This window comes from Dermochelys coriacea, chromosome 4 (assembly GCF_009764565.3).
Source record: "Dermochelys coriacea isolate rDerCor1 chromosome 4, rDerCor1.pri.v4, whole genome shotgun sequence".
Taxonomy (NCBI): Eukaryota; Metazoa; Chordata; order Testudines; family Dermochelyidae; genus Dermochelys; species Dermochelys coriacea.
Genome location: NC_050071.1, coordinates 56,026,424 through 56,051,722, shown reverse-complemented (window position 1 = coordinate 56,051,722; position 25,299 = coordinate 56,026,424). Strand labels below are relative to the sequence as shown.

The window sequence follows — 25,299 nt, the reverse complement described above, 5'->3', positions numbered from 1 at the left end:
TTGGTGTTGTGCTCTTTCAGTTTGGGAGCAAATGGCTACCAACAGATTTGGTCAAAACAAGGTCACTGGACATTATCCAGAGAGGATACTATGACGTTGCACTCCAGATGATTTTATGAAAATATGCTAATGAGTAAAAACGACGACGAGTCCTTAAGTGTGAATCTAATGTAACTGGAATATGCTTCATGGAAAAGGTCTCTTGTAAATTATTACAAAGTTTATAATCTGAGTGAGGTAATCCTATTTGTATCTGATTCTTGAAATATAACTCTGAGGTCCTATTGTAATTATGCAAAGTGTAGGCAATTAATGGTGGCTTGGAATCTTGATGGCTCCCATCAGCTAGAACAATTGATTGTAATGACTCTGTTTACTTGCAAGCCTTCCTGTGAGTCAGGCCAGGAAGAATGAAGGCTTGGGGTCTCCCAGGACATGTGACTGTCACCTGGTACTGGAATCCATCTTAAACTTGGTGCTTTTCTATTTAGAAGGAGGGGTGGAAACCCAGAGAGACACAAGATTCCCGCCTTGTACCAAAGCTGTATAAGGTGGTGGAACAGAACAAAGGAGGTTCCAGTCATGAGAAATCCCGTAGTTACCACCTGAGCTGAACTGTACCAGGGGAAATGATTGGGCTCAGACTAGGAAGGACTCCAGTCTGTGAAAGAAACTTACTGGAACATCTCTAAGAGTCAGATTTTATCTGTAATCAGTTTCTTAATGTATTAGGCTTAGACTTGAGTGTTTTTGTTTTATTTTTCTTTAACTTATTTTCTTCTGTCTGTTATTACTTGAAACCGCTTAAATCCTACTTTTTATACTTAATAAAATCACTTTTTGCTTTTAAATTAACCTAGACTAAGTAATCAATGCCTGGGGGAGCAAACAGCTGTGCATATCTCTCTATCAGTGTTATAGAGGGTGGACAGTTTATGAGTTGACCCTGTATAAGCTGTATACGGAGTAAAATGGATTTATTTGGTGTTTGGATCCCATTGGGAACTGAATATCTGGGTGCTGCCGACAGGAGCACTTCTTAAGCTGTTTTCAGTTAAGTCTTCAGCTTTGGGGATGTGGTTTAGACCTGGGTCTGTGTTTGCAGCAGGCTAGCGTGTCTGGCTTAACAAGGCAGGGTTCTGAAGTCCCAAGATGGCAGAGAAAATGGACTCAGAGGTAGTCTGAGCACATCAGGTGACAGTCCCCAAGGGGTTTCTGTGATCAAACCCATCACAGATATTGTATGGAGTTGTGCAAGGATCACAGGCACAGTTTTGTCCCATTCCCAATCAGCTCATGGAAATAAGAGGATATGAATTATCTACTTCAACTCAGAGCAATTTACCCTCTTTCCCATCAAAGATTGCTCTCTGTCCTATTTCTAGCATCAGAGAAGCAGTAACAAGCAGAGCACAGTTCCATCTGAAACATCTGAATAGATTTCTAAAATAGGCTATTTTTAGATTCCCATTACATTTCCACAGACAATTTTCTTGCTTTGCATATGGATAGTAATGATCGGAGTTGGGGAAGTGGGGGGAATGCTACCATTTGATTTGACAAGTGTTCCCAGGATCTATTTCAGAATCAGAATAAGGAAATTCACTTTTGTCCCATTCTGGAAAATTCTGCTGTACACACAGCAAAAGAACTGAAACAAATACAGAATATTGTTTCTGGAGTATCATGGATTTATGATAAATATCGTGCCAATACAGTCAATCATGGGCCATGGCTGATGATCTATCATATTAGATACAAGGTCTCATCTCAGAAGAATGTTAACAAACGAGAAAGATGATTGTTACTGAAAACAAGTGATGTCACAGAAACAAAGTTTCAGTGCTTAGTGAAGCCTGTGCATATGCAGCACAAGAGTTCAGAGAACAAGAGTTCACATCAGCCTACTCCACTATAATTACTATCACCACTTCACATCTCACTCTATCATCTGTTGGTAGAGATCAAGATCCCACTGTCTATTGGCCATGCCCTCAACTGCTGAATAGAGAGAATTTTTTTTTTAAGGGCTCCATCATTAATGAACCAACCTCCTTTTGGATGTCCATATTTAAAGGGTAGTACTGCTTCCCACCTGGAAAGCACGCTGCTATGAATATTGAATTTTAGTGGATCCGTGGACCTTAGTGTAATGAAAAATAGGATATTTTCATCTAAGCACAGATTTTTTTTTCTTTAAGTAATAAGGTCCACTTGGCCCAGCCCCAAGACAATTTGATCATCCAGAATAGAAATGGAAATTTACATCCAAAGAATCAGGTTTATTTTGTTAGGGGAAATTACCTATATTCTACAGTAGGAGAAATTATGTTTGTTCTTCAAAGTAAAGGTAACAGAATCTGTGATTTGGCAGAGGTGTATATAGAGTTTGAGCAAATGGAATTTAATTGTGTTGGTGGGGCTGCAGCATAATACCTCTGTGACCAGAGCACAGCCTCTCTATGCAGGAGATCATGGACGCTGGATTCAAGTAATGCAGATTTAGTGCCAACTGCCCTGACCCACCTATAATTCCTCTTCTCCGAATCTGCTTATTCAGATTTGGCCTAGGCCTTCTCTCCCTACAAGTAATTTGTGTAGTTGCAGAGTTCATCAATCTTTCCAGTCATCTCAGCTGAATCTTCATATCTCTGTCACCAGCAGCTGACTCCATATCTTTCATCTATAGATACTTTACTACTGATGTAATCGGAACAACTCTAACTTCTGTGGAAATACACCTGCATTATGCCAATAATGAATGTGGCTCAAGCTCTTTATGTAGTCATTTTTGGGGCTTTCATCTGACAGGAGAAATTGTGAAAAGCGATAAAACTCCCAAGCAACCCCCTTTAGAACAAGTGCAGCTCCTTTAGGAAATGTCAGTTCTGTGTTTTGCCCAGAGAATAGGAATCCTTTGCTTCAGAATCAAGCTTTTGCAAAACAGAATGGCATCTTGCCTCTATGCTAGTACGCTGGTTGACTTGGCAACATTCAAATGTCACTTACTCTAATTTAAAGACATTTCACAAAATGCTTATAATTAAACTGGTCAGAAGTCTGACTGAATCCCAGGAAGATCATTCCAAAGCTTCATCCTTCCAGAAGAGAAAACTGAGTACCAAGTAGTTTGTGTGAACAAATCATTTGGAAGAGAAAAAATATCAAGCTGCTTTCTACTCTGTATGGATCTCAAGCACAGTTAGTAAGAACAGAAGTTCACTCTGCTGTTCTAGTTCAGATCTTCCCCTTCTCTTACCTACTAAGGCTGCTGAATTTGTTGCTGCCTTCCACCCCAGAAGTGGCTGCATTTCAGTGATGCTCTGTGTTTTTATTATTTGTGAATCCTTTCAGATGATAGATGCTGTATAAATGAAGGTTCTATGTTCTCTCCACTTGTAATTCAATGTGGCTAGACTTTTTTATGCACTAAAAATTGTTGAATTTTTAATATTGCATATTCAATTTTTCAAATGTTCACTTTGTATAATTTAACTTAGCTATGTCTAGACAGATTTCCTGGGTATGGCTAAACAATTTTGAACGAAAATTATGAGCTGATTTTTTTTGCACTTTCATAAACAGAATGTTTCCATTATATATGTTAGAAACAGAACAAATGGAAATTGGAGACATAGGAAATTGCAGTTTTTTCAACAATTTTCCAACCTTTACTGCAGAAAATATTGCTGGGTAATAACTTATTACCTTGCAATCTTTGGAAATGTGATGTGACTGTAGCTACTGCTAGTTAGATTCCTAACTAGAATAGAACCTGAAGCTTGAGATTTGCTATCAGTCCTAGTTCCTGAGGCAAGGAACTTCCTATCCCAAACATTCAAAAATGGTAAGTCAGACTCCTTTCCCCTCCCAAAAAATCATGATTGTCTGTCTTTAAAATGAGATTTTTTTTAAAAAAAATAATTTTTGTTGAAAATTAATCACTAAATACATAAAAATAAAGGCTTCCCCATTTACTGCCCACAGGGACTCCACTTATCTTCCCCTATCTTCTAGGAAGCATGCCATACAATCCTCCTTCATAATTAACCAGGGAGGACTGAAAGCTACTGCAGTCCCATTCTTTCTCCATGTCTCTTCACAGTCTCCTGTGAAGCCCACCCTCTTTCCTAGGCTCCAGAGCCCGAACCGCAATTTCGAAGCACTGTCTGCAAAGTTATTTTTAGAGCACTAGCACAGGTTCCACTAGCACAAGTCTGACCCAGACTAGGAATTTCACTTCCACAGGCTCTGTAGACCTACCATAGTAGGCCACAGTCTACCTGTGTGTACCATGCTTGTGTACACACAGTATGTGTCAATATGTTATAGATGCCTGATGGCAGAAATTAAGTACACATTTTCTCTTTTTCACCAAAGTGAACCTGAGTCATGCAGTATGAAATTGCGGCTAAGGTTTGTGATGAAAACAGTTTTCTTTTCCAATACAGATGGGTGGTTTTTTTTTTTCTAATCTGAGCTACTACCCAACATGAGAAATAACGTAAAGAGGATTCGAATTTCCTGTGCAAAATGCAGGACGCTGCAGCTGAGATTCAATGACACATAGGAGATTTTAATGTCCTAATCTCATTAATTTATTGGGAATTTGGAGTTCAAATCCCTCAGGAAGCTTTGAAAAATCTTGATCCACCTATTGAACACGCCTGTTGGTGTGTTGGCTTCTAATGCTGTATACTAAGGAAATGTTTAGTAATTAAAACATTCAAGTGGTGGGAAGAGAAGAGGGTGGCTTATTGGAATGAACTATGAAAATTAGAATATTGAAGTTTAGATTTTTATATCCGTCTCCACATCTCTGCCCCTTAATTAGGCAAAAGTGACTTGAGACTACTCAAGGAAATGCTTCTTTAAAACATATTTGTCATGTTTACACACGTACTTTTTAGATAAATAAACTCTTAAAGTTGGGATGAAGTCCTGCACATCCACTGACCATATGTGAGCATCTCTTGGCAGGTCATGAATGTTGTTTCCTGAACTCTCCAGGTGAGAGAACCACAAAGCTAGGAAGTTTTACAGAGTGAAATTTAAAGTTTTCAGACTGGCCACCCAGGAAAGTTCCACTCTGAGTTGATGTCAGAATTCTGCTGCTTATGCACTCTCTTCAGAGAGCTTGTTATCTTGATTTATGGCACACAGTCAGCACTAATACGACACGACAGATTTTTGTTGCTCAGGTCTGTCAACTGACTGTTTCCCGGGTGCTTGTGGTGTCTCTCAGATGGTTGTCAATAATTTCCCAATTTTAAAAGACAGTCCAAAGTGAGGTGACTTGCGATGCTATTTTAAGTTATAAAAATGTGTTTTGGCTGCCAACTTTTGGGTCCCCCCCGCCCCCTTTACAAAAGGCTGTCTCCGAAAATGCATGCAATGCTGTTTTTATAGTAATTGTTTGATTTTTTTCAAAAATCAGTCACTTTTTTCATTTGTTACCATGTATAATGGTGTAATAATAGTAAATTTAGTTTGCTAGTCGTCTTTTTAAAAATTGTCAAAATATATTTTTAGATTGCATATTTCTTTTTTTTATTATTATTATAGGTTATACTTTGAACAGGCATAAAATCTTGTTGCACTTTTGTTCTTACCCCTACCTTTCTCTTTTCCCCGCCCCCAAAGAAGCTAGTAGCACATGAAATAAACCATAGCTTGATAGTGTACTCTTACATATTACCTTTTGACATGGCCTCTTTGTACACATGAAAATCACTTGCTTCTGTTTTGAGTATGTCTCTGCTTAGATCCTACTGTAGGTGTGCATGTGCCTCATGCATGTGAGATCATGGTCTTTTAAATAGTAATGTCTATTGGGGCCATGCCTGCATCCTGTGTCTCCTCATGTTCCCGTGCCCTCTTATCATGTATGGCAATGAGAGAGAACCCAGCAAATGTCCAGCCTACTACTCTAATTTTTTTTCAAATAATTTAGTGAAGAAATCTCACATTCATCTTTTTTTCCCATCCTTTCCCAAATTTTATGTTCCACACCCCCCCCCCCCCCAAAAAAAAGTGGCAGACTCTCCAATGCACTCCATTACAATGGAGTGAAGCACTTCACACCAACCACCACACTTCATGGTGAGTTGAAAACCATGAGGACTCAAACATTCCCAATCCTGTGATGGGCTGATCCCTCTAACTGATGTACAAAGCTGATGCCTCTTCCTCTTGGGAGAGAGCAGAACCCAGACAGGTGCTTGGTAGGCTGGTTGTTTTTCTGAAGGACCTGCATGTTTAGGGATGCTGTTTGGCTCAATTTACATCTCCTTGATTGATCCCTGCAGGTCACTTCAGATTCAGAGGAAACAATCACCATCAAAGCAGAGACAAAAGAGTTAGCATTGGTCCTTGGCTCCCCTGTGCTGGCAGCATGCATTAGGATGATGTAGTGAAAAGAAGGGAGTAAAGAAGCCACCCTGGACACACAAATGTGATGCTGAGAGCCAGAGCCAGACTGAGTATGAACATCATCCCTAACACCACACAGGATCATCCTAAAAGGACATAAAACATCACTCCTCCAAAAACAGAGCTTCCAAGTCCTCTACCAAAATGGGATTGGCACAGGAGAAAGGAGTTGCAGCACAAGTACTGCTGTAAATGGCAGAATTGATTAAGAACCTGAGACAGGTCCTCACAGTGTCATAAATGTCCCCTTTGGGGACATCCTCCTCACTGAAGTGGCAACCAGAACCAGTACAGAGACCATGTTACTCAATTACACCACTATTTGAAGAGATCTGCTCCTCTTCGCTCTTACCAGACTACTCGTTTTTTACCTGCAGCAACTAGGGGTGCTTCAGAGAATAACCCCAAGAATGGTACAAGAGGGCTCTCACTAAGAACAAGTGAGGCATAAATGGCATAGTCTACCTCAACCAGACCAGTACCCCTACAGCTTGCCATTTTGACCTTATTGGAGACCACCATCACGGGTGGTCCCAGAGAAGATGTCCCTCTTGCGCATTCAGGAAGATGATAAAATCCCACTCTCCAGTGGCATTGTTAGGCAAGTCATCAACACCAGAGCCTGACATTAGTTCCCACATGCTGGAGATAGTGGAGGAACATCTGCTGTTTCCACTGAAGGACTAGTCTTCATTGTCTGATGAGGCAAGTGACACCATTTCCATCTCCAGTGTCTGATGACTTCAAGGTGTTCTATGAACTCCTATCCCATGTTGTAGAGACCCTGGACGTTGAAACCATAGCCATACAGGAAATGTCCCACAAGCTTTTTTATATACTAAGTTCTATGAATCCAGCCAGAATTGCTCCCCCCGATCAGTGAGGGCATATTGGAGCTGTCAAAGGAATTTTGGCAAACCTTGACCACTGTTTCTTTCACATCTCAATGAATAGAAGAAAAGATATCAAATGCCCTCAGAGGGCTTTGAGCATTTCTGCGCGCGCATGTGCACACACAAATCCAGAGTCCCTGGTGGTATCAGCACTGCAGGAGAAATCCAGGTGCTGGGCCTTTCTCTCCTCAAAAAAGGTCACGAGGGGCACTAAAATAACATTTTAGCCAGCCATAGTTCCAGCCAACATGGAGGCAAGGTCGGTGCTTGTGACTCTCATGAGATGGGCCCCTTAGCTTTTAGTGCCCAGAATACCAAAAGAAATGCAAACCACCATCAAAGACCTGCCCTTCAAAGGGATAGCACTATTTAGCAAAAGAAGGGATGAAAAGCTCTATTCCCTGAAAAATTTGTAGGCTATGGTTGCTGAGGATGTATGCATCAGCATCCTACAGAAAGCAATGTAAGTACCAGTCCTCACAGAGGACACTGTCCTACCATCAGGGTCAACAACATGAGTATCTGCCAAGGAAAAGGTCCAGTATCCCAAGAGTGCCATTGTTGGCCTTCATTGCTCACCCAGCATCATCAGAGAGGCAAAGATCTTGGTCCATTATCACACTGGACAAATGGATGTTGGACATCATCACCCGTGTTTACCCTATGAACTTCCACACCTTATCCCTTACCCAACCCACTTCCCTATCCCTCTTGAGGAACCTTTTCCATGAGACTCTGTTATTAAAAAGTGTCCTTGTGACTTTTTGCAGGAGCCATAGAGAAGGCTCCTTTGGAGTACATGGGAAGAAGAGGTTCTACTCCCAATACTTCCTTATCCAAAGGAGAAAGGGAGCCTGTGTCAGATTCTAGACCTGAGGAAACTGAACAAATACATTCAGCACCTCAGATTCAGGACAGTAATGCTTGCCGCCATCAGTCCATCTCTGCAGGCCTAAAACTGGTTCACTGCTCTCAGCTTACAGGATGCATACTTCCATATAGTCATCCACATGGCCCACAAGAAGTGTCTGAGATTCACAGTGGGGCCAACTCGCTATCAGTACAAAATACAGCCATTCAGACTCTCTATAGTAATGAGTCTTCACAAAATGCAGTGTGCTAGTGGCTTACCTGGGAACACAGGACCTTAAAGTTAACTCTTATCTGGATGATTGACTGATCAGATACAGCTCCCATCAGAGGATGGTGGAATATGTTTGCTCTGTTCACCCAGCTGGGCCTCTAGTGAACTACATAAATAGTCTTGCATCCCATCACAGATGATAGTGCTCATAGGAACTACAATAAATTCCAGGTTGGAGAGAGCGTACCTACCCGAGGACAGCTTCTACTCAATTTTAAAATAAAACCTGGCTACAACTGTATGGATTTGCTTCAGAGTATTAGGCCATATATCTGCATACACGTACATCAGCTACTTGCAACGCTTCCCTTGGCTCAGGTCAGTCTACCTTCTGGTGAGCTGCCAGAGGACAGGAAGGTCTTTGTTCCACTTCATGTCCTCACAGAACTGACATTGTGATTAGAACCCAAAAACATCCAAGGAGATACCATTCTCATCCCCTCCCCCACAAGAACTTAAATCACAGAGATGTGTCAGGTACAGGGTCGGGAGCCCATCTGGACCACCTACAAATGCAAGGGACCTGGTCTCTGGAAGACATAGGATTTAACATAAATGTCCTACTCAGAGCCATCAGACTGTCCTGTATGAAATTCTACAGTGCAGACCCTGATGAACAAAACATCTGTAATGCACTACATAAACAAGCAAGGAGGTACCTACTAATTGCCCTCCTCTGTGGAGGCCATCAAAATTTGGACATGGTGCAACCAGCATAGGATAAACCTCTTTATTTTCTGAGAGTCAGCAACAACCCTGTGGACTTCCTGAGCAGACAATCTGTGGCCAGTCATGAGTGGTCCCTTTGGAGGTTCATTATCGAGTCAATATTTCATTGTTGGGGGATTTGGGTGATAGACCTGTTTTATTACCAAGGACAATGCCTGATGTCAGAACTTTTTGTTCCAGAAGGGCCAGGAGTGTGGGATTGCTACCAGACACTTTTTTTTTTTCCTTTTGCAGTGAAATCAAGAGCCCCTTTCTTCTTTCAACCAATTCTTCTGATCCCCAGGTTGATATCCAAAATCAAATGAAACAGAGCCATGATCATTCTCATAGCTCTTTACTGGCCAAGGCAATTTTGACTGACACATTTGTCGTAGATATCCATTCATATACTTACTCAGCTCCTAAACTGCCTGAACCTGATTTCACAGCACCACAATCAGATTATTCCTTCCATATCCAAAGTTCCTGCATCTGATAGCCTAGATGTTGGTTGGTTGGTTAAGTACCACGGACAGGGACTGTTCCAGACAAGTCCAGGAGATCCCGATGCAGAGCTGGAAGGTATCCACTAGAAAGACTTATTTGTCTAAATGGAAGAGGTTCTTATCATGACAGTCCAGCATAACCTGAACCCCGTGCAGACTTAAGATCCTTGACGACTACTTGCATTTGAAATACATTGTCCTTTCATTCAACTCCATTAAGATCCACCTCACAGCAATCTCTGCATGTCATCCACCTGTTCAGTTGTGCTCCATCTTCTCTCACCTGATAGAGTTGAAGTTTTTTAAGGGTCTGTGACATACTTACCCAGCAGTCGGAGAACCTGCTTCTGCCTGGGACCTCAGCATTGTCCTCTTGAGACTCCTGAGGCTTCCCTTTGAGCCTTTTTCATAATAGTCCTTACTTCACCTCACTTTGAACACTGTCTTCCTAGTTGCTATCTCTTTGGCTGAGTGTGAGTGAGTTCCAAGCACTTATAGTTGACCCTCCCTACGTGATGTTTCATAGGGACAAGGGGATGTTGAAACCTCATCCTAAATTAATCCCCAAGCTGATCTCACAGTTCCATCTGAATCAATCAATTAACCTGCCTGTTGTCGTCTTCCCAAGGCCCCACACTATGTAAGGAGAGAAGTTACGTACACTGGACATTTGCAGAACCTTACTTTACTTTTATTGACAGAACCAAACTGTTCAGGTTCTCTCCAGTATTTCTGACTGTAACTGGGAGTTCTGAAGGTCAGACCATCTCATCACAATGTGTGTCTTGTTATAAGTTGACTGATGTACCTCTCCCACTGAACATCAAGGCTTGCTGCACTAGAGCTCAGCAACATCCTCTGACTGCTTCAGAAATGTGCCACTAACATTTGCATTATACAATGGACTTGGCATCTGCCCTAGCTGGGAGAGTACTATTATAATCTCTCTTTGACTGATGCAGTTGATACTCCTCATCCCACTGTTCAGAAGGGTACTGTGAATCCCCACTGCACTGACTGGTACACATGACACATACTCAAAGAAGGAAGTGATTCTTCCAAATGTTGGGAGTTAGTATGTATCCCGCAACCTGCCTTCATCCTTATTTTTCAGACTCTCTAGCTAGCAAGGGAGCCACTTCACCTTTTATGTCCTTAGACAAGAGCATGAGGAACCACAGGGCTTGTGTGCAAACCTGACAGACACTGCAATTCAAAAATATCCAATTTCATGTGCATGAAGTGCATGCATGTCTATACTGGAATCCACCCTAACGGTATCTCCATGAACCACAGTTACTTTCGTGTAAGTAACTGTTGTTTATGCAATTTTCTCTCTATTACAGCTTATGCACATAAATTATATGACTTACATGTGCAAAATTCACTTTGAAGCTTACTTAGTGATGCCTCTGTAGGGAGCATATATAATTATCTTTGTTCCAGAGCCTACACTATCCTGATTCAAATTCTTTGTAGCATTCATGGAATATTGATCTATAAAGCCCTGTATGGTTTGAATCCTGTTTACTTTAGAGACTGTTGCTGTCCTACTATAACCAGTCAGAGAGTAGTTTAAAGAATCAGATCCTCAGCTGAAGTAAATCATTACTGACTTAATGGAAACTGTCATTTTACACCAGTTGAGGATCTGGCTCAGAATCTTTAGATGTGTCTGCCTCTTGGCTGAGGGTTCAGTGTGAAAGGCCCTCAAGTCTGGAATGAGCTTTGTCCTCTGCTCTGACTGAACTAGAGATGTTGATCTTTTGGGCACGTAACAAGGAATAGACATTTCATGGGATTTATTCTGCGTGGAGCGGAGATGAGTGAGAAGTTGTGGAAGTCTTTGTTTTGGTGAGCTAAGAAACTTCTTATACATTAACACTGAGTCTGCATGCAGTTTTTTAAATGCACTGTACAGGTACACTGTGTACTTTTAAATACGGAGGTTTGATTTTTCGCAGGAGTCGGTGGGTGAGATTCTGTGACCTGCATTGTGCAGGAGGTCAGACTAGATGATCATAATGGTCCCTTTTGACCTTAATATCTATGAATAAATGTAGTGCAGGGCAAGAGGTTCTGAGCTATTACTGTTTGTGTGGGGAAGTGATGGGGCAAAAACTCTGCATGTGATTTGTATTCCCAAAGTTACAGAAACTGTATGCACAAGCTGTTTGTCATTTTGAATATCTTCTCCATAATATAAGCACATTTTTGAGTCCACTTAAACTGTAAGATAAAATCTCCTTGGTCTAGTTAACCTTCATACTACTTTGGCCTTGTGTTCATTATTTTTGTGCCAAATATGTTACATTATGTTATATCAGTCAACTTCATTGACCACTTGCCATTCTGTTCATATATTTTGTCATTATTTTATCCCAATTAGACATAATTTTTTCGTACATAGGCACTGGTGCTTGTGCTTTTTGGCTATGCTTTAACCTGCATTTGAATAGTATGTGGTTTGAGGGAAGAGACAGTCATTAGAAATTTTTATCAAGAATATTCTGCCATGCTTTTTCTTCATTCTTTCAGCCCTCTCTCTTCTCCAGCATGTTCTGTTTTATTCAACTCTTCTTTCCTTCTACTCTTCTGACACTGTTCAAATTTGATTTATTTTTTTTTTAAATCTAGCACTTTTGTTTTCAGTTTTTAGTACAGCTAATGTAGGTTTTTTTAATTATTGCTAAAGCCACTACTGAAACTTCTTTGGAACAGGACTGCCTTCCCCATAACTCTTCAGGAACTCCGGCCTGAGTGAATAGAAAGCTCCTCTGACCTAATGGACTGAAGTGAGATGTCTTGATCATTTTAAGGGAGGTGACTGATGATGACCACAAAGTCACCTCCTTAGGTGGTCGTTGCTTCACTAGAGCAAAAAGAGCTTGCTTTTCACAGTGGGCTCTTTGAGTATGATTCTGTGTTGCTTGTTAAATTGCTCTTGTGGTATTCCTCCTTTGACTCACTTGGAACTTCTTAAGTTTCTCTTGGATCTGCTTCACTGTTTGCTGGAACTGGTGCATCATTGCTGTTAACTGGTTCTCTTCCTTCCTAAGTGAAGAGATGGCTGAAGCCCAGAATCTGCTACTCCATGTGTTGACAGTTCCAGTACTGGAATTATGCAGAAGCCTGGTGAAGCTAAATCCTGATAGCTACATTGTGGTGCATGGCAGTTATGCAAGGGGGGGGGGGGGATCACCTTTTTTTGGGACTGGGCCTTCTTTTTTCCTGCCACTATTATGGAGAGCTATATGCATTGTAACAGGAAATCACAGATAAATAGAAAAGGAATTTTTTCCATATTTGATCACTGTCATATTTGAGAGATTCTGTACATTGATAAATACCTTTATATTTCCAAAAATAGGATTTATTCCCTCTGGGATTGATTTTTAATCTTCCTCTTTTTTGAAGAATGCTTTATTGATTGAGAATGCCTGCTGCTTTGAAAAGCTTAGATTTTTTTTAAAGTTCCCTGGTAATAATTAGTGTATAGAAAGGCAAGATCAATTACTAGAGATCACTCTAACAACTACATCTAATTTTAAAGATTGGTAAATCACTAAAATAGTGCAAGTTTCAAACTATAATCAAGAATCAAATAGGAAGCTGCCATTTTGACAGCATTATGAAGCAGATTGTTGAAAGCAAAATCAAGTCTCTCAGGAAAAAAAGTTTCAACTTTTTTTTTTTAAGGTACCCACAGTGTCATGTCTGTATCACTTTATGATGTAGCATAAAATCACTCTTGAGTGTGCTTATAGTATCCAGTTTGTGTCTCAATACTGTGGCAAATTGCCGGTACTATTATGATGGGTCTCGCGCTTCCTCTTCTTGGGGCGGGGGGGGGGGGGTTTCAGGGCGCAGTTCTCTGCCCCTGAACTAAGGTATCTACTGTCCCACTAGTAACCCAGAGAAGGGTAGTGGAGAGGGAGGGACCCGGGCCCGTCCTCTACTCCAGGTTCCAGCCCAGGGGCTCTAGAGATAGTGGTAAACCACTTGAGCTAGTGCTTCCTTCCCCGGGGCTACTTCCCTCTCCTGCTCTTCAGCTTGTGGGGCTTCCTTCTCTCTCTCTCTGTGTGTGTGTGTGTGTGTGTGTGTGTGTGTGTACGTGTACGTGTACGTGTACGTGTACGTGTACGTGTACAAGCCAGGTGTCTCTTTACTAGGGTCTTAGTCTTCTAGCCAGCCACAGCACTTCTTCAAACTGCACTCTGTTCCAACTCCTTCCCCTGGCTGATTGAAGCAGGGGTTTTTTATCAGGTGACTAGCTTCAGGTGCTCTAATTGGCTTCAGGTGCTTTTAATTAATCTATAGAAATCTTTCTTCCCTCTACAGGGAATAAGGCTTCTCCTCATCCTGGGACTTGCACATCTCTCCTATACCACTCTCCTGCTGCTTTCTGGACATGCTGTATCACATCACTGTGGTTTCCACAGCTGTTATATGTGCTGTTGATACTCTTTATAAAAATGGAAGAGGTCCACAAATGGGAACAGGATTAGGTCAGTGGTTCAAGGATATTAATTATCCAAAATAAGGTAAACAAATAGATGGTACACCAGAAAAGGGGAAGCAAATGTTGCAATTTCATTGATGCAACATTCTGAAGTGATCATAGATAGTATATATGAAGCAAGGCAATGAGATAATTTTCTTCCTTTTTCCTAGATGTTTAATAGGGGATCAAGAACAAAAGAAGGGGTTCACTTACGTAGGATCTCCTGTAGTTCATAGGTATTTTGCCTGGGTAAGGACAGTGCAATGGGATCCATAGGATGAAAATAAGCCATGGTACAGACTACTGTTATAAGGTATGCTCTGTACTGCTTGAGCCCGGAACTGTGATTGTGACGAGGATGCAGTTGCTACAGAAAATGGAGTTGGGACTTGTGCAGTGTGTTTAACAAGCCAACACAAAGGGAGGGAGGTTTGGGAACAAGCTGGGAAGGAAGTATGGGATCAATGACTATGCAAATCTAGTGGCACTAGTGCTGGCCAGGGTGACTGCTGTTCCAGTATCGGTGCTGGAGTAGTGACCATGGAGGGGCTGTGTTGTAGCCTACAAGTTTCTCACTGGAATTGGAGTTGGATTCCATTCAGCCCCTGTCCTGATTTAGTGTGTCACACACATCAGAGTAATTGGGAATTGGATAATTGTCACCCACAGAAACCAGCTAATACATCAAATAAGTCACTACCGAAAGCAGTAAAACAGCTTAAACCCATGTGTTGGAACCAGCTGAGATGGAAATATCTGTAGCAGTCCTTTGAATTTTTTTTTGGCCAAAAATCTGACCAGAGAGTAACTCCTCTCTTTGTTCCTACCAGTTGGAAAGCTGTTTCTTGTTGACAACTTCCATTTGCCCTTCCCTAATTCCTCTTCCACTGTCATCTCCTCTCCACTTCACACTCCACCTGCTCAGCTCTTCCTCAATTTCCAGTTGTTTAAGGACTCCCCTTTCTCTCTCACTTCATTCCCCAATTATACAAAGTAAATTTGGAATTAAGACGTTAATGTTAATAGGTTTAATTAAGTGGCGTTGGCCTTGGAGGGAAAACTATTGTAGTAATACTCTTCTTAAATCAAAGAGATTAATATAGGTTGGATTTCTTAGCGCAGAATGAGGTCAGCAAAGCCAATATAGAACACATTGCTCTTAGAATATTGGGCTTACATCTCATCATCTTTGTAGATTTTAAACTAAAACATTTAACAGTATATTTGGCCTAATTCTGCAGTGCCTCACACACCTTTCATCGTCACTTGCACCAGTTCCAGCTGGGTGAAGAACAGCAATAAATTGCAGTGGTAGCATTTCAGAAACACTTGATACAATTGTAAATAACTATGAAGTGTGGAAGACAGTGAAGAATCAGGTTAATTATGTTTTGGAAAATACAATTTCATTGTCCTTTATATAGTTTTGTGTTTTGATTTGCAAATATAAAATTATAACATGCATTAGTGTAGTGTGAGAGTACATAAGAACGGCCATACTGGGTCCGACCAAAGGTCCGTCTAGCCCAGGATTCTGTGGTTCGACAGTGGCCAATGCCCAGAGGGAATGAACAGAACAGGTAATCATCAAGTGATCCATCCCCTGTCACCCATTCCCAGCTTCTGGCAAACAGAGGCAACGGACATCATTCCTGCCCACCTTGGCTAATAGCCATTGATGGACGTATCCTCCATGAATTTATCTAGTTCTTTTTTGAACCCTGTTATAGTCTTGGCCTGCACATCGTCTGGCAAGGAGTTCCACAGGTTGACTGTTCACTGTGTGAAAAAATACTTCCTTTTGTTTGTTTTAAACCTGCTGCTTATTTATTTCATTTGGTGACCCCAGTTATTGTGTCATGAGGAGTAAATAACACCTCCTTATTTACTTTCTCATTCCAGTCATAATTGTATAGCCCTCTATCATATTCCCCCTTAGTTATCTTTTTCCAAACTGAATAGTTCCAGTCTTATTAATTTCTCCTCAGATGACAGACGCTCTATATCTCTCTAATCATTTTTGTTGACCTTTTCTGAACCAATTCCAGTATATCTTTTTTGAGGCAGGGCAACCACATCTGCTCACAGTATTCAAGATGTGGGCATACCATGGATTTATATAGAGACAATATGATATTTTCTGTTTTATTATCTATCCCTTTCTTAATGATTACCAACATTCTGTTTGCTTTTTTGACTGCCGCTGCACATTGGATGTTTTCAGAGAACTATCCACAATGACTTCAAGATCTCTTTCTTGAGTGGTAACAGCTAATTTAGACCCCATCATTTTATATGTATAGATGGGATTATGTTTTCCAATGTGCCTTACTTTGCATTTATCAACATTGAATTTGTTGTCCAGTCACCCAATTTTGAGAGATCCTTCTGTAGCTTTTCGCAGTCTGACTGTCTTAACTATCTTGTAGTTTTGTATCATCTGCAAATTTGCCACCTCACTGTTTACCCCTTTTCCCAGATCTTTTATGAATAAATTAAATAGGACTGGGCCCAATACAGGCCCCAGGTGGACACCACTATTTACCTCTCTCCATTCTGAAAACTGACCATTTATTCCTACCCTTTGTTTCCTATGTTTTAACCAGTTACCAATCCATGAGAGGACCTTCCCTCTTATCCCATGACTACTTACTTTGCTTAATAGCCTTTGGTGAGGAACCTTGTTGAAGGCTTTCTGAAAATCTAAATACATTATATCCACTGTGTTCCCCTTATCCACATGGTTGTTGACCCCCTCAAAGAATTCTAGTAGATTGGTGAGGCATGATTTCCCTTTACAAAAATCATGTTGACTATTCCCCAACAAATGATGTTCATCTATGTGTCTGACTATTTTGTTCTTTACTAGCATTTCAACCAGTTTGCCCAGTCCTGAAATTAGGCTTACCAGCCTGTAATTGCCAGAATCAACTCTGGAGCCCTTTTTAAAAATTGGCATCACATTACCTATCCTTCAGTCATTTGGTACAGAAGCTGATTTAAATGATAGTTTACAGACTACAGTTAGTAGTCCTGCAGTTTCACATTTTGAGTTCCTCCAGTACTCTCGGGTAAATACCATCTGGTTCTGGTGACTTATTACAGTTTAGTTTATCAATTTGTTCCAAAACCCTCTAATGACATCTCAATCTGGAACAGTTCCTCAGATTTGTCACCCAAAAAAAATGGCTCTGGTTTGGGAATCTCCTCACATCCTCAACCATGAAGACCGATGCAAATAATTCATTTAGTTTCTCTGCAATGGCCTTATTGTCCTTGAGTGCTCCTTTAGCATCTCGATCGTCCAGTGGCCCACTGGTTATTTAGCAGGCTTCCTGCTTCCGATGTATTTAATTTTTTGCTATTATGTACGTGTCTCTAAAGTGTAGGCAGAGATGAGCAGGTGGATGGGAAAAATAGAGGTGACCTGGAAGCAAAGATGACAGAAAAGACAGACTGATCAGGGTATAGAGCAGGACACAAAAGGACAAAAGCAGTGAGGTTGACCTGCCATTTAACTTTTATATCCTTGCATTGTGTTTTTATTTTAGTTCTTGTTTCTTATACTTTCTCAACTGCCAACCATCTCAAAAATTTTAATATTTCAAATATCTTTTCAATCAGGTAGAGCAGGTTAGAAAGAGATGGAGGAGATGCACTGGATTAAAAATATTTAAAATCGTTTGTAACTGCTGCTTTTTTTCAGTTTATTTATTTTATCTTTCAGTGAGACGCACCTAAATAGATTTAAAATCAGATTTAACTTTTGTTCTTTTTAATCTGTTATGTAATTTAGTCATTCTGGCAGACATTTTAAAATTGCCCAAAGGCATTTAATTTTGTGATGAAAAGCTGTTTAAATCTGATTTAGTGAATGACCTGCATCTGGGGAAAAAATTATAGGAAATCACTTAATATACAACAATGCCATTTACAATGGACTTTTGCTGGTGACTCAGTGGTTCCCAGGGAATTATAATCTTGGCACAATTGATTTGAAATAGAACATATGAATAGGTGTTTATTGCTCACATATAATACAGTTGACAATGAAGTCATTTGAGACAGGTTAATAGCTATAAATTCTTATTATAGGTGGAGCTTTAGCGCCACCTATAGTTAAGGTTTCCTGACACTTTTTATATTATTATTTATTATTATTATTTATTATATTATATTACTTATTATATAGCATTATAAGAGCCAGTTTTCAGTTTCTCGTAACTTTTGCCAAACTTTAACCGCTTGGCCTGAAATTGTCTGTGGTAGGTGTTTGCCTCAGGCTGAATTTTTTTTGTGTCCACAGAGTTTCAGCTAAAATAGTTCCTGTTTTTCAGAACAAGATTAGGGGGAAATAATTTTTTATTTATTTTTTGTTTTTGCCTGTGTTAACAAAATTTTTACAGCCACTTCACTGAGAAGTTCTAGCACCTCCAAGCTTTGGTGCAGGGCTTTGAAGTTTGTTAGGGAGGGTGCACTGGTGGCAGGGTTGAGCCTTTTCTTGCCCTCATGAACATTTGTCCAAAATTGGAAAAGTTATGAGCCTGTGAAAAATGGCAGTTAGCACATATTCAGTAGAGGTTTCTTAGATTTTAGCAGCTAAATTCCCTGAAGATTCTGTCTGCATTGGGCATGCTCCAGCCTGGGACTGAGAAGGATTTCCCTGCAATCACAGCTCTGGGCTGCTATGCATCATGCTGAGTTTGGGTCCAGGCACCTGAACTGAGAGCCTGTTGGGCCCCAGGCAGCATGGAAGAAAAAGCTGCCTGATTGGACTGCAGGGGGGGACAAGATCTGAACCTAAGGGGAGGAAGAGAGGAGAGTGGGACAAGGACCCTGGGGGAGGAGGGAAGGGACTGCAACTGGAGACTGATGGGTGGGGAAGAGGGAAATTGGGACTGGAAGTTGGGGTGCTTGGGAAACCTGGAACTGGCTCGACCAAGAGACTGGGACAAGGGGGTGGGGTAATGAGATTATCAATGAGGAGCCTGGGGAGGGAGATAGGGACATAGTGGGAACAGACAAAGAGGTCGGGGACAGGGAAGGTGATTGAAGACTAAAGTGGTGGGGGGAAATGGATCTGATTAGGAACTGGTGGGGGATTAGACTGGGACTAGTTGGACAAGGAGATGGTGAGGTGGGAACTGAGAATGGTTAGGCAAGGAGACTGGGACTTGGAGCAGTGAGGAAATTGGGATGGGAAGTCCAGAGGGGGGAGTCTGACTTGCTGGGCAAGGAGACTGAGACTGGAGTGAGAGGCCTGAGGAGTGGAGATTGGGACTGTCTGGGTAGAGTTGGTGAGAAATTTTGGACTAATGAGATGTCAGTTTGCTGAAGCGAAATGTTTAGTCTAATCTATTAGAGATTTGACAGAACTTTAGTTGAAGCACAGGCAGGTTTCTATGGTGAACCTCTCTGTTTCAGGTACCATGGTTCTGGCAGGTTCACTGCTCTGTGGCAGCTGCCCTAGGAACCTCCATGGGAGCTGAAATTTCCAGTGTTGCTAGGCTGTGTGGCAGGGAGTCATGGGGCTGTCAGATTTGCTCACTCCACAGAAGCAGCCTGGGTCATATTGGTTTGAGCTGTGACTCTAGGCTGTTGGTTTCTCTGGTCTGTAGCAGGGAGGCTGCTGGGGATCTGAGTGATAGCTCAAGCCCTGGCTCTCAGGGCTTCTAGAGTCCTTACTGCAGTGCTGAGAGCTTGGAAGTCCTAGGACTGGCTTCCAGGGCCTATAGGTCTGGGTCAGGCCTGCCATGCAGACTGTCCTACCCCACAAGTGGGCAGCCTGTAGGCACAGGAGTGTCTGGAATCCATGGAGGTCCCTGACCGTGGGGTTCAAGCAAGGAGTCCAGCAGCCTGGAGAGCCATAGCTCCAGCCAGGGCTACCCAGAGCTGGCAGGCTCCCTGGCTCTGAGTGTTGAATTGAAATTGACATTCTTGAGTGTCAGTTTTGGTTTTAAAAAACTTTACAACATTATACACAAAAAGTTACATTCAAAGAATGTTAAGCTTGCTAAATCAAGCACTGAAAAGTTAGGAAATGCCAGAATGAAGGGTTTTTGTGCAGCCTTAATTTGGCCCCCTTGTGCACTGTTTTTTCCACAGGATTCCTGTCTCGTTCAGTGCACAGAATGGATTGTGCTTAATTAATGACAGCTGTTCAATATTTTATTTTCTTCTAATTTCCTCATGGGTTTTGATGGGGCTCAGCACTGTAGCATGAGAGTGTTTCATAAACAATTTATCCTAACAACAACCCTGAGATGGGGGAAGGGGCGGGCATTATTGTATCCATTTTACAGATGGGAAATTGAGGCACAGAGGGATTTATGTCAGGAGTAACCACTAATTTGGGGCCCAATTTGAGATACTTAGGACCTGATTTTTCAAAGCACTTTGTATTATGTAGCACTTCATATGTTCAAAGCCCAGCTTCCATCTTGATTTAAGAGGCAGTTGTGAGTGCCCCAGATTTCTGCAAATCAGACCACAGGATCTCAAGTCCGGAACCCAGAAACTGAGGAACACATCATTAGTGACCACCTCTGAAAAGTTGGGATTAAATGGCTTGCCAGGCATCACACAGGATCTCTGTGGCAGAGGCAGGAGCAGAATCCACTTCCCCAAATCAGCATTCAACTGCCTTATCCATGCCACTCTCCATTTTGTTCCTGTAATCCCCCGCCTCATTCCCTACACGCCTTCCAACTTCTGGAACAAAGGTAAATATCCTACAGACAACAGTCATCTTCATTATCCACCCCAATTCATCCCCAGAGTAGGTCTTTCCTGTGCACTGCATGAGACACAGGTCCTATGGGAAAAAATAGTATGCGATCATGTAATTACAAAGACTTTGTCATAATGCATTCACACAAGGGGACTGAATTAAGATTGCACAGGCAACCTTAATTCTGGCATTTCCTAACATGAGTGCTTGATTTTGCAGCCATAATATTCCTCTAACATAGTGTTTTGCATATAGTATATGTGCACACATACACAGTTTTATATGTACACCCGCACACACCCTTCCTCTGCACTGTGGAAACTCTCCAGTTCTGCTGACTGTGGCCTTTTGTAGATCTGAAGGTGGAATTAGGATTTGCCCCAGAGTGTATGGAATGGTAGCTTCCACAACAGTGAAGATTCCATCTGAACTAAATGGATGTATCTCAAATTGGGGATTCAGCAGACAAACCAGACGGTGATATATTTTTCCTCTGTGTTGATGTGGCTGGGCCAGTATGAAGTGAAATTTAAAATCTTTGCTTTCATGGCTTCAGCACTTTCATTTATACTTTAGTCTTTGGCTGCTGGTGCACAAACAGAGAATCACCACAAAAACAAGCTTTTTCAGAAGTGATCTCTCAGATAAGCTACCCCAAACAGTTCCAGGAGTGGATTGACAGTTTCTGAAAGACTCCACAGAGATGGAATCTCAGTGAGTTTACAACAAAAATCTTTGTAATAAAAGAAAGAGAGGATTTATTTATTTTCCAGCTGGCACTCAAGCAAGCTGGAGTGGCATTCCTCCTGGACATGACACTTACTCATTTTTTTTTTTCTAACAACTAACCATTTATATGTTGTGCAGCCTGGTGACAGCAGGAATTCTTTGTGTGACCCAACTGACTTCTAGGTTGCCACGAACAGCTTCCCCATGCTGGATTGTCCTAATAATATATTGTTGAGTTGGTGTGTGCAAAGTATTCAAAGCTACATGTGCAAAACATGCTTGCTACTAAGATGCAGAAGTGAAAAGGAGGTGTCTGGCTGGCTATTAGGATTTCATTGTGTTTATCATATTGTGAAGTTTTGTTAGGGCACCTACATCCATTAGCAGGAGAGGGTTTTATCTGAAATCCAGATAAATAAAATAATGACTAAAAGCTTTTATGTTTGTTCAGTTGTTTCTGAACATTATAAGGACAGTCTAGGGTTCTTCCCCCTGGCCAAGACTGTTCAGCAATGCCTCTGAAATGGCAGCTTTTATGTGTTGTCTGTGGAAAACCTGTCAGAACAAAATATAAATTCTAATGCATATTGGGATTAACATTATTCACGTAACATTTTCAGGAGAATGCCAGTACTCTTGAGCTACTGAAAACACAAATCATCCACAGTGGAAACATGCTAGTGATGTAGACCTCCATTTGCTTAGCAGTGTGAATTTTGCTTGCTTCTGGAGTATTTATTACTTCAGAACTTCTTTGCACTGAACATTCTTCCATAGTTCTCTGAGTTGTGCTTTGTTGAGGATGGGTAGCTACAAGATAAGTTGTTCCCCAACTTTTTACATAGCATCTTGTCCCATTTCCACATGTTGACCATAGATGACGTGGTTTAGACTTTGACTGATAACTCTGCGCATTTTGACATCAGTTTTTGTAGGATTAGAGGGAAAACGACTATACTGCACATTACTCCATTTATTGTCAATGCCAAGTTAAAATGGAGGTTGTCATACCAAGATCTGATTAACTGGCTACATTGGAATGCAGAGACACCAGTCATGGAACTTCACAGATAGCACATTACATGTTGTCATGAAATCCACCACCTATCCTCAGTCTCTGCTATACTTCCCTCCCCACAAAAATCTGTGGAATTTTGGAATCCTCATTTCTTGTGGATTTATGTAAAAATCCAAATAAGGTATTCATTCCATCCTTTGAGAGTTCAGATTGGCTGGAACAAAATTTTAAAACAAATTGAAAGAAGCTTTATAGGTTGACATTTTGTCCCAAATTCTTTCCGATACGTGTATTACATGTGAGGATTAGAATCATGTTGCTTTAATTTAACATTTTTTACTAAGTTAACTAATATTAACTTTTTATATCCATCTTTTTACTGATATTTTCAATTTTATTTTTTGTTTTTAAGTTAGCAAAGCATCAACTAAAGGGCAAATTGCAGCTGGGGAATGCATACACAAATCCAGTGAAATCAATAGAGTTGCACCTGTTTACACCAGCAGGGATTTTACCTTGAACTATTAAACTGCATTTCTTTAAATTGGTTTTTAACAATGTAGATAAATCTAACGTGTTCTGTAAATATTTGTGGTAATTCATGTTAAATGGATTAAAACTGTTTGATTTTCTTCTTTTTTTTTTTGTTTTTGTTTTTTTTGTAGCAACTTGAATTAGTGGAACCGAGTGGTTGGATTCATGTTCCTTTAACTGATTCTCATAAGAAGCCTATTCGAACATTTATGATTCAGATTGCTGTTTTAGCCAATCATCAGAATGGAAGAGACACTCACATGAGACAAATTAAAGTGTACACCCCAGTGGAAGAAAGCTCTATTGGTAAATTTCCTAGATGTACAACAATTGATTTCATGATGTATCGCTCTATAAGATGAATCCTCTTATGAAGAAACAATTAAAGTGATTTTGTCATCAGTTTTGTTTCAAATATCTTTTCCGGTTAAATTGACAGGTCTTATTCTTGTGGAATTCTCTCTATATATACTTTAACTTTTTTGTGTGTAACTTAAATCTGTTTTGAGTTGCACTGTTTTTTGATTTCTAATCTGCTTTCGATGGTCACATTTTCTGTTAATTGTATTTACAAAGGCTGTAGAAGATTTTTAGATTTTCAGAAGGTGTATTAAAGAACTTTCTCCTTTGCTTTGCTATGAAATGGATAACTGTGGTGCATGTAACGTGTATATTATTTTTTTCCAGGTGGTTTCTCCATTTGTTGATAATGCATTAGAATACTTCATTGTATGACTTCATATTTTGGTTGGGTCAGTCCAAAAAAGCTGTATTATAATTAGGTGTATTTTTAATGGATTATTACTACTGTATTTTTCTCTGGGTACAGGATGTACATTCTTTTAAGAGGGTTCTTTGTGTCTTTGAAAGGACTCCACTGTGGTATTGTGCATGTCTTGTTTCTGGTGAGAAATGTATTTAACTGGGTTTTTATTCTAATAGGTCTCGATGTAGGTTTCATTTTTCTGTATAACTGAAAAAGAATTGATAATCTAGAAGGAAAGTGAATATTTCTAACTCTATTTTATATTGTCCTGTCATTACAGATATAATGTAACCATTACATCATTCTAATGTAACAATAGACATGCCAGGAATGCACAGGCAACATTCCTTAGCATTGCTTCCTGGCACCCTTTGAAGTCGCATGGATCACATAAATAGTAGGAATTCAAATAAAAATCTGTATAAGTCTGAGCAATGTTATACTTAAGTTATGGAGTTTATTAGAAGAAAAAAGATAAGCCATTTTGAAATAAAAAACGCCACAAGGCAAACGAGAAACTTGTGCATGGCCTATTTACAACTAATGGAAGCATGTAATCTTGTTTTTTAAAATTTTTTTTGCATTGTTATTGTTCGGTGGTTACATTGTGATTTAAAAAAAAAAAGGAGACTAGAAAACTAACAATCTTCCTTTTAAAATCAGATATATATGGGTTGAATTTTTAAAAGCGGTCTTCGTTTATCCAACTCCATCCATCCTCCAAAAAAAAAAAATAGAACACACTGGTAAATTCCTATTGATTGTAATGGGAGCAAAATTAGGACAAAACATTTGAAAATCACACTGCAAATAATTAAAATTAAATTGGGAAGCATGGGCAAGGCCATGTGAGAAGAGACTAAGAAATATGGGTGGACTAGAGGAAAGGCAGAGGAGGAAAGAAGGCACAGGAGTGAAGGGAGCATGGAGGTTAAAAAAAAATCAAAAATGTAACACTGAGATCAGTTTTATGTAACTGTATATTGCATTAAATGTGCTACCATAAAAGTGCAAATTAATCTCTGGTTGAACTCTACTGCCTTTTGTGCAGTAACATTAGGAATGAATTTTCCCCGTTACGGACCTGATCCCAAGCCCACTAAAATTAGTGGAAAGGTACCCATTGATTTCAGTGGGTTTTGGATTAGACCTAAGGTCTATAATTCCACTTGTGGGTTCTGATGTTCCTAAAATATCATGACAAAATTATAGCCTTTTGTATGGAAGGCAGCTAGGTATTCTTGTTGATGACTCTTTTTCCCTTTTGCCATTGTCTTATACAAAATACGTTTTCTTTTCTGAGAACAATAACTCCCAAAAGTTAGTATGGGATGA

The 25,299-nt window shown here is 40.4% G+C and overlaps 1 protein-coding gene across 9 annotated transcripts in view; it reads left to right on the top strand.

Moving 5' to 3' along the window:
- Positions 1–25,299, top strand: part of ANAPC10 (anaphase promoting complex subunit 10) — a 194,388-nt gene that overhangs the window by 53,110 nt on the left and 115,979 nt on the right. For 6 of the 9 annotated variants that reach the window (XM_038398908.2, XM_038398910.2, XM_038398906.2 and 3 more), the window contains one exon: positions 23,330–24,395. The exons of 1 other annotated variant lie outside the window; for it this stretch is intronic. In XM_038398908.2, the coding sequence (XP_038254836.1) occupies positions 23,330–23,560 (231 nt within the window). In that variant the 3' untranslated portion in view covers positions 23,561–24,395. Of the gene's footprint in view, positions 1–23,329; positions 24,596–25,299 lie in introns of those variants that run through there. 2 more of the 9 variants (XM_043512989.1, XM_043512984.1) reach the window with 2 other exon arrangements.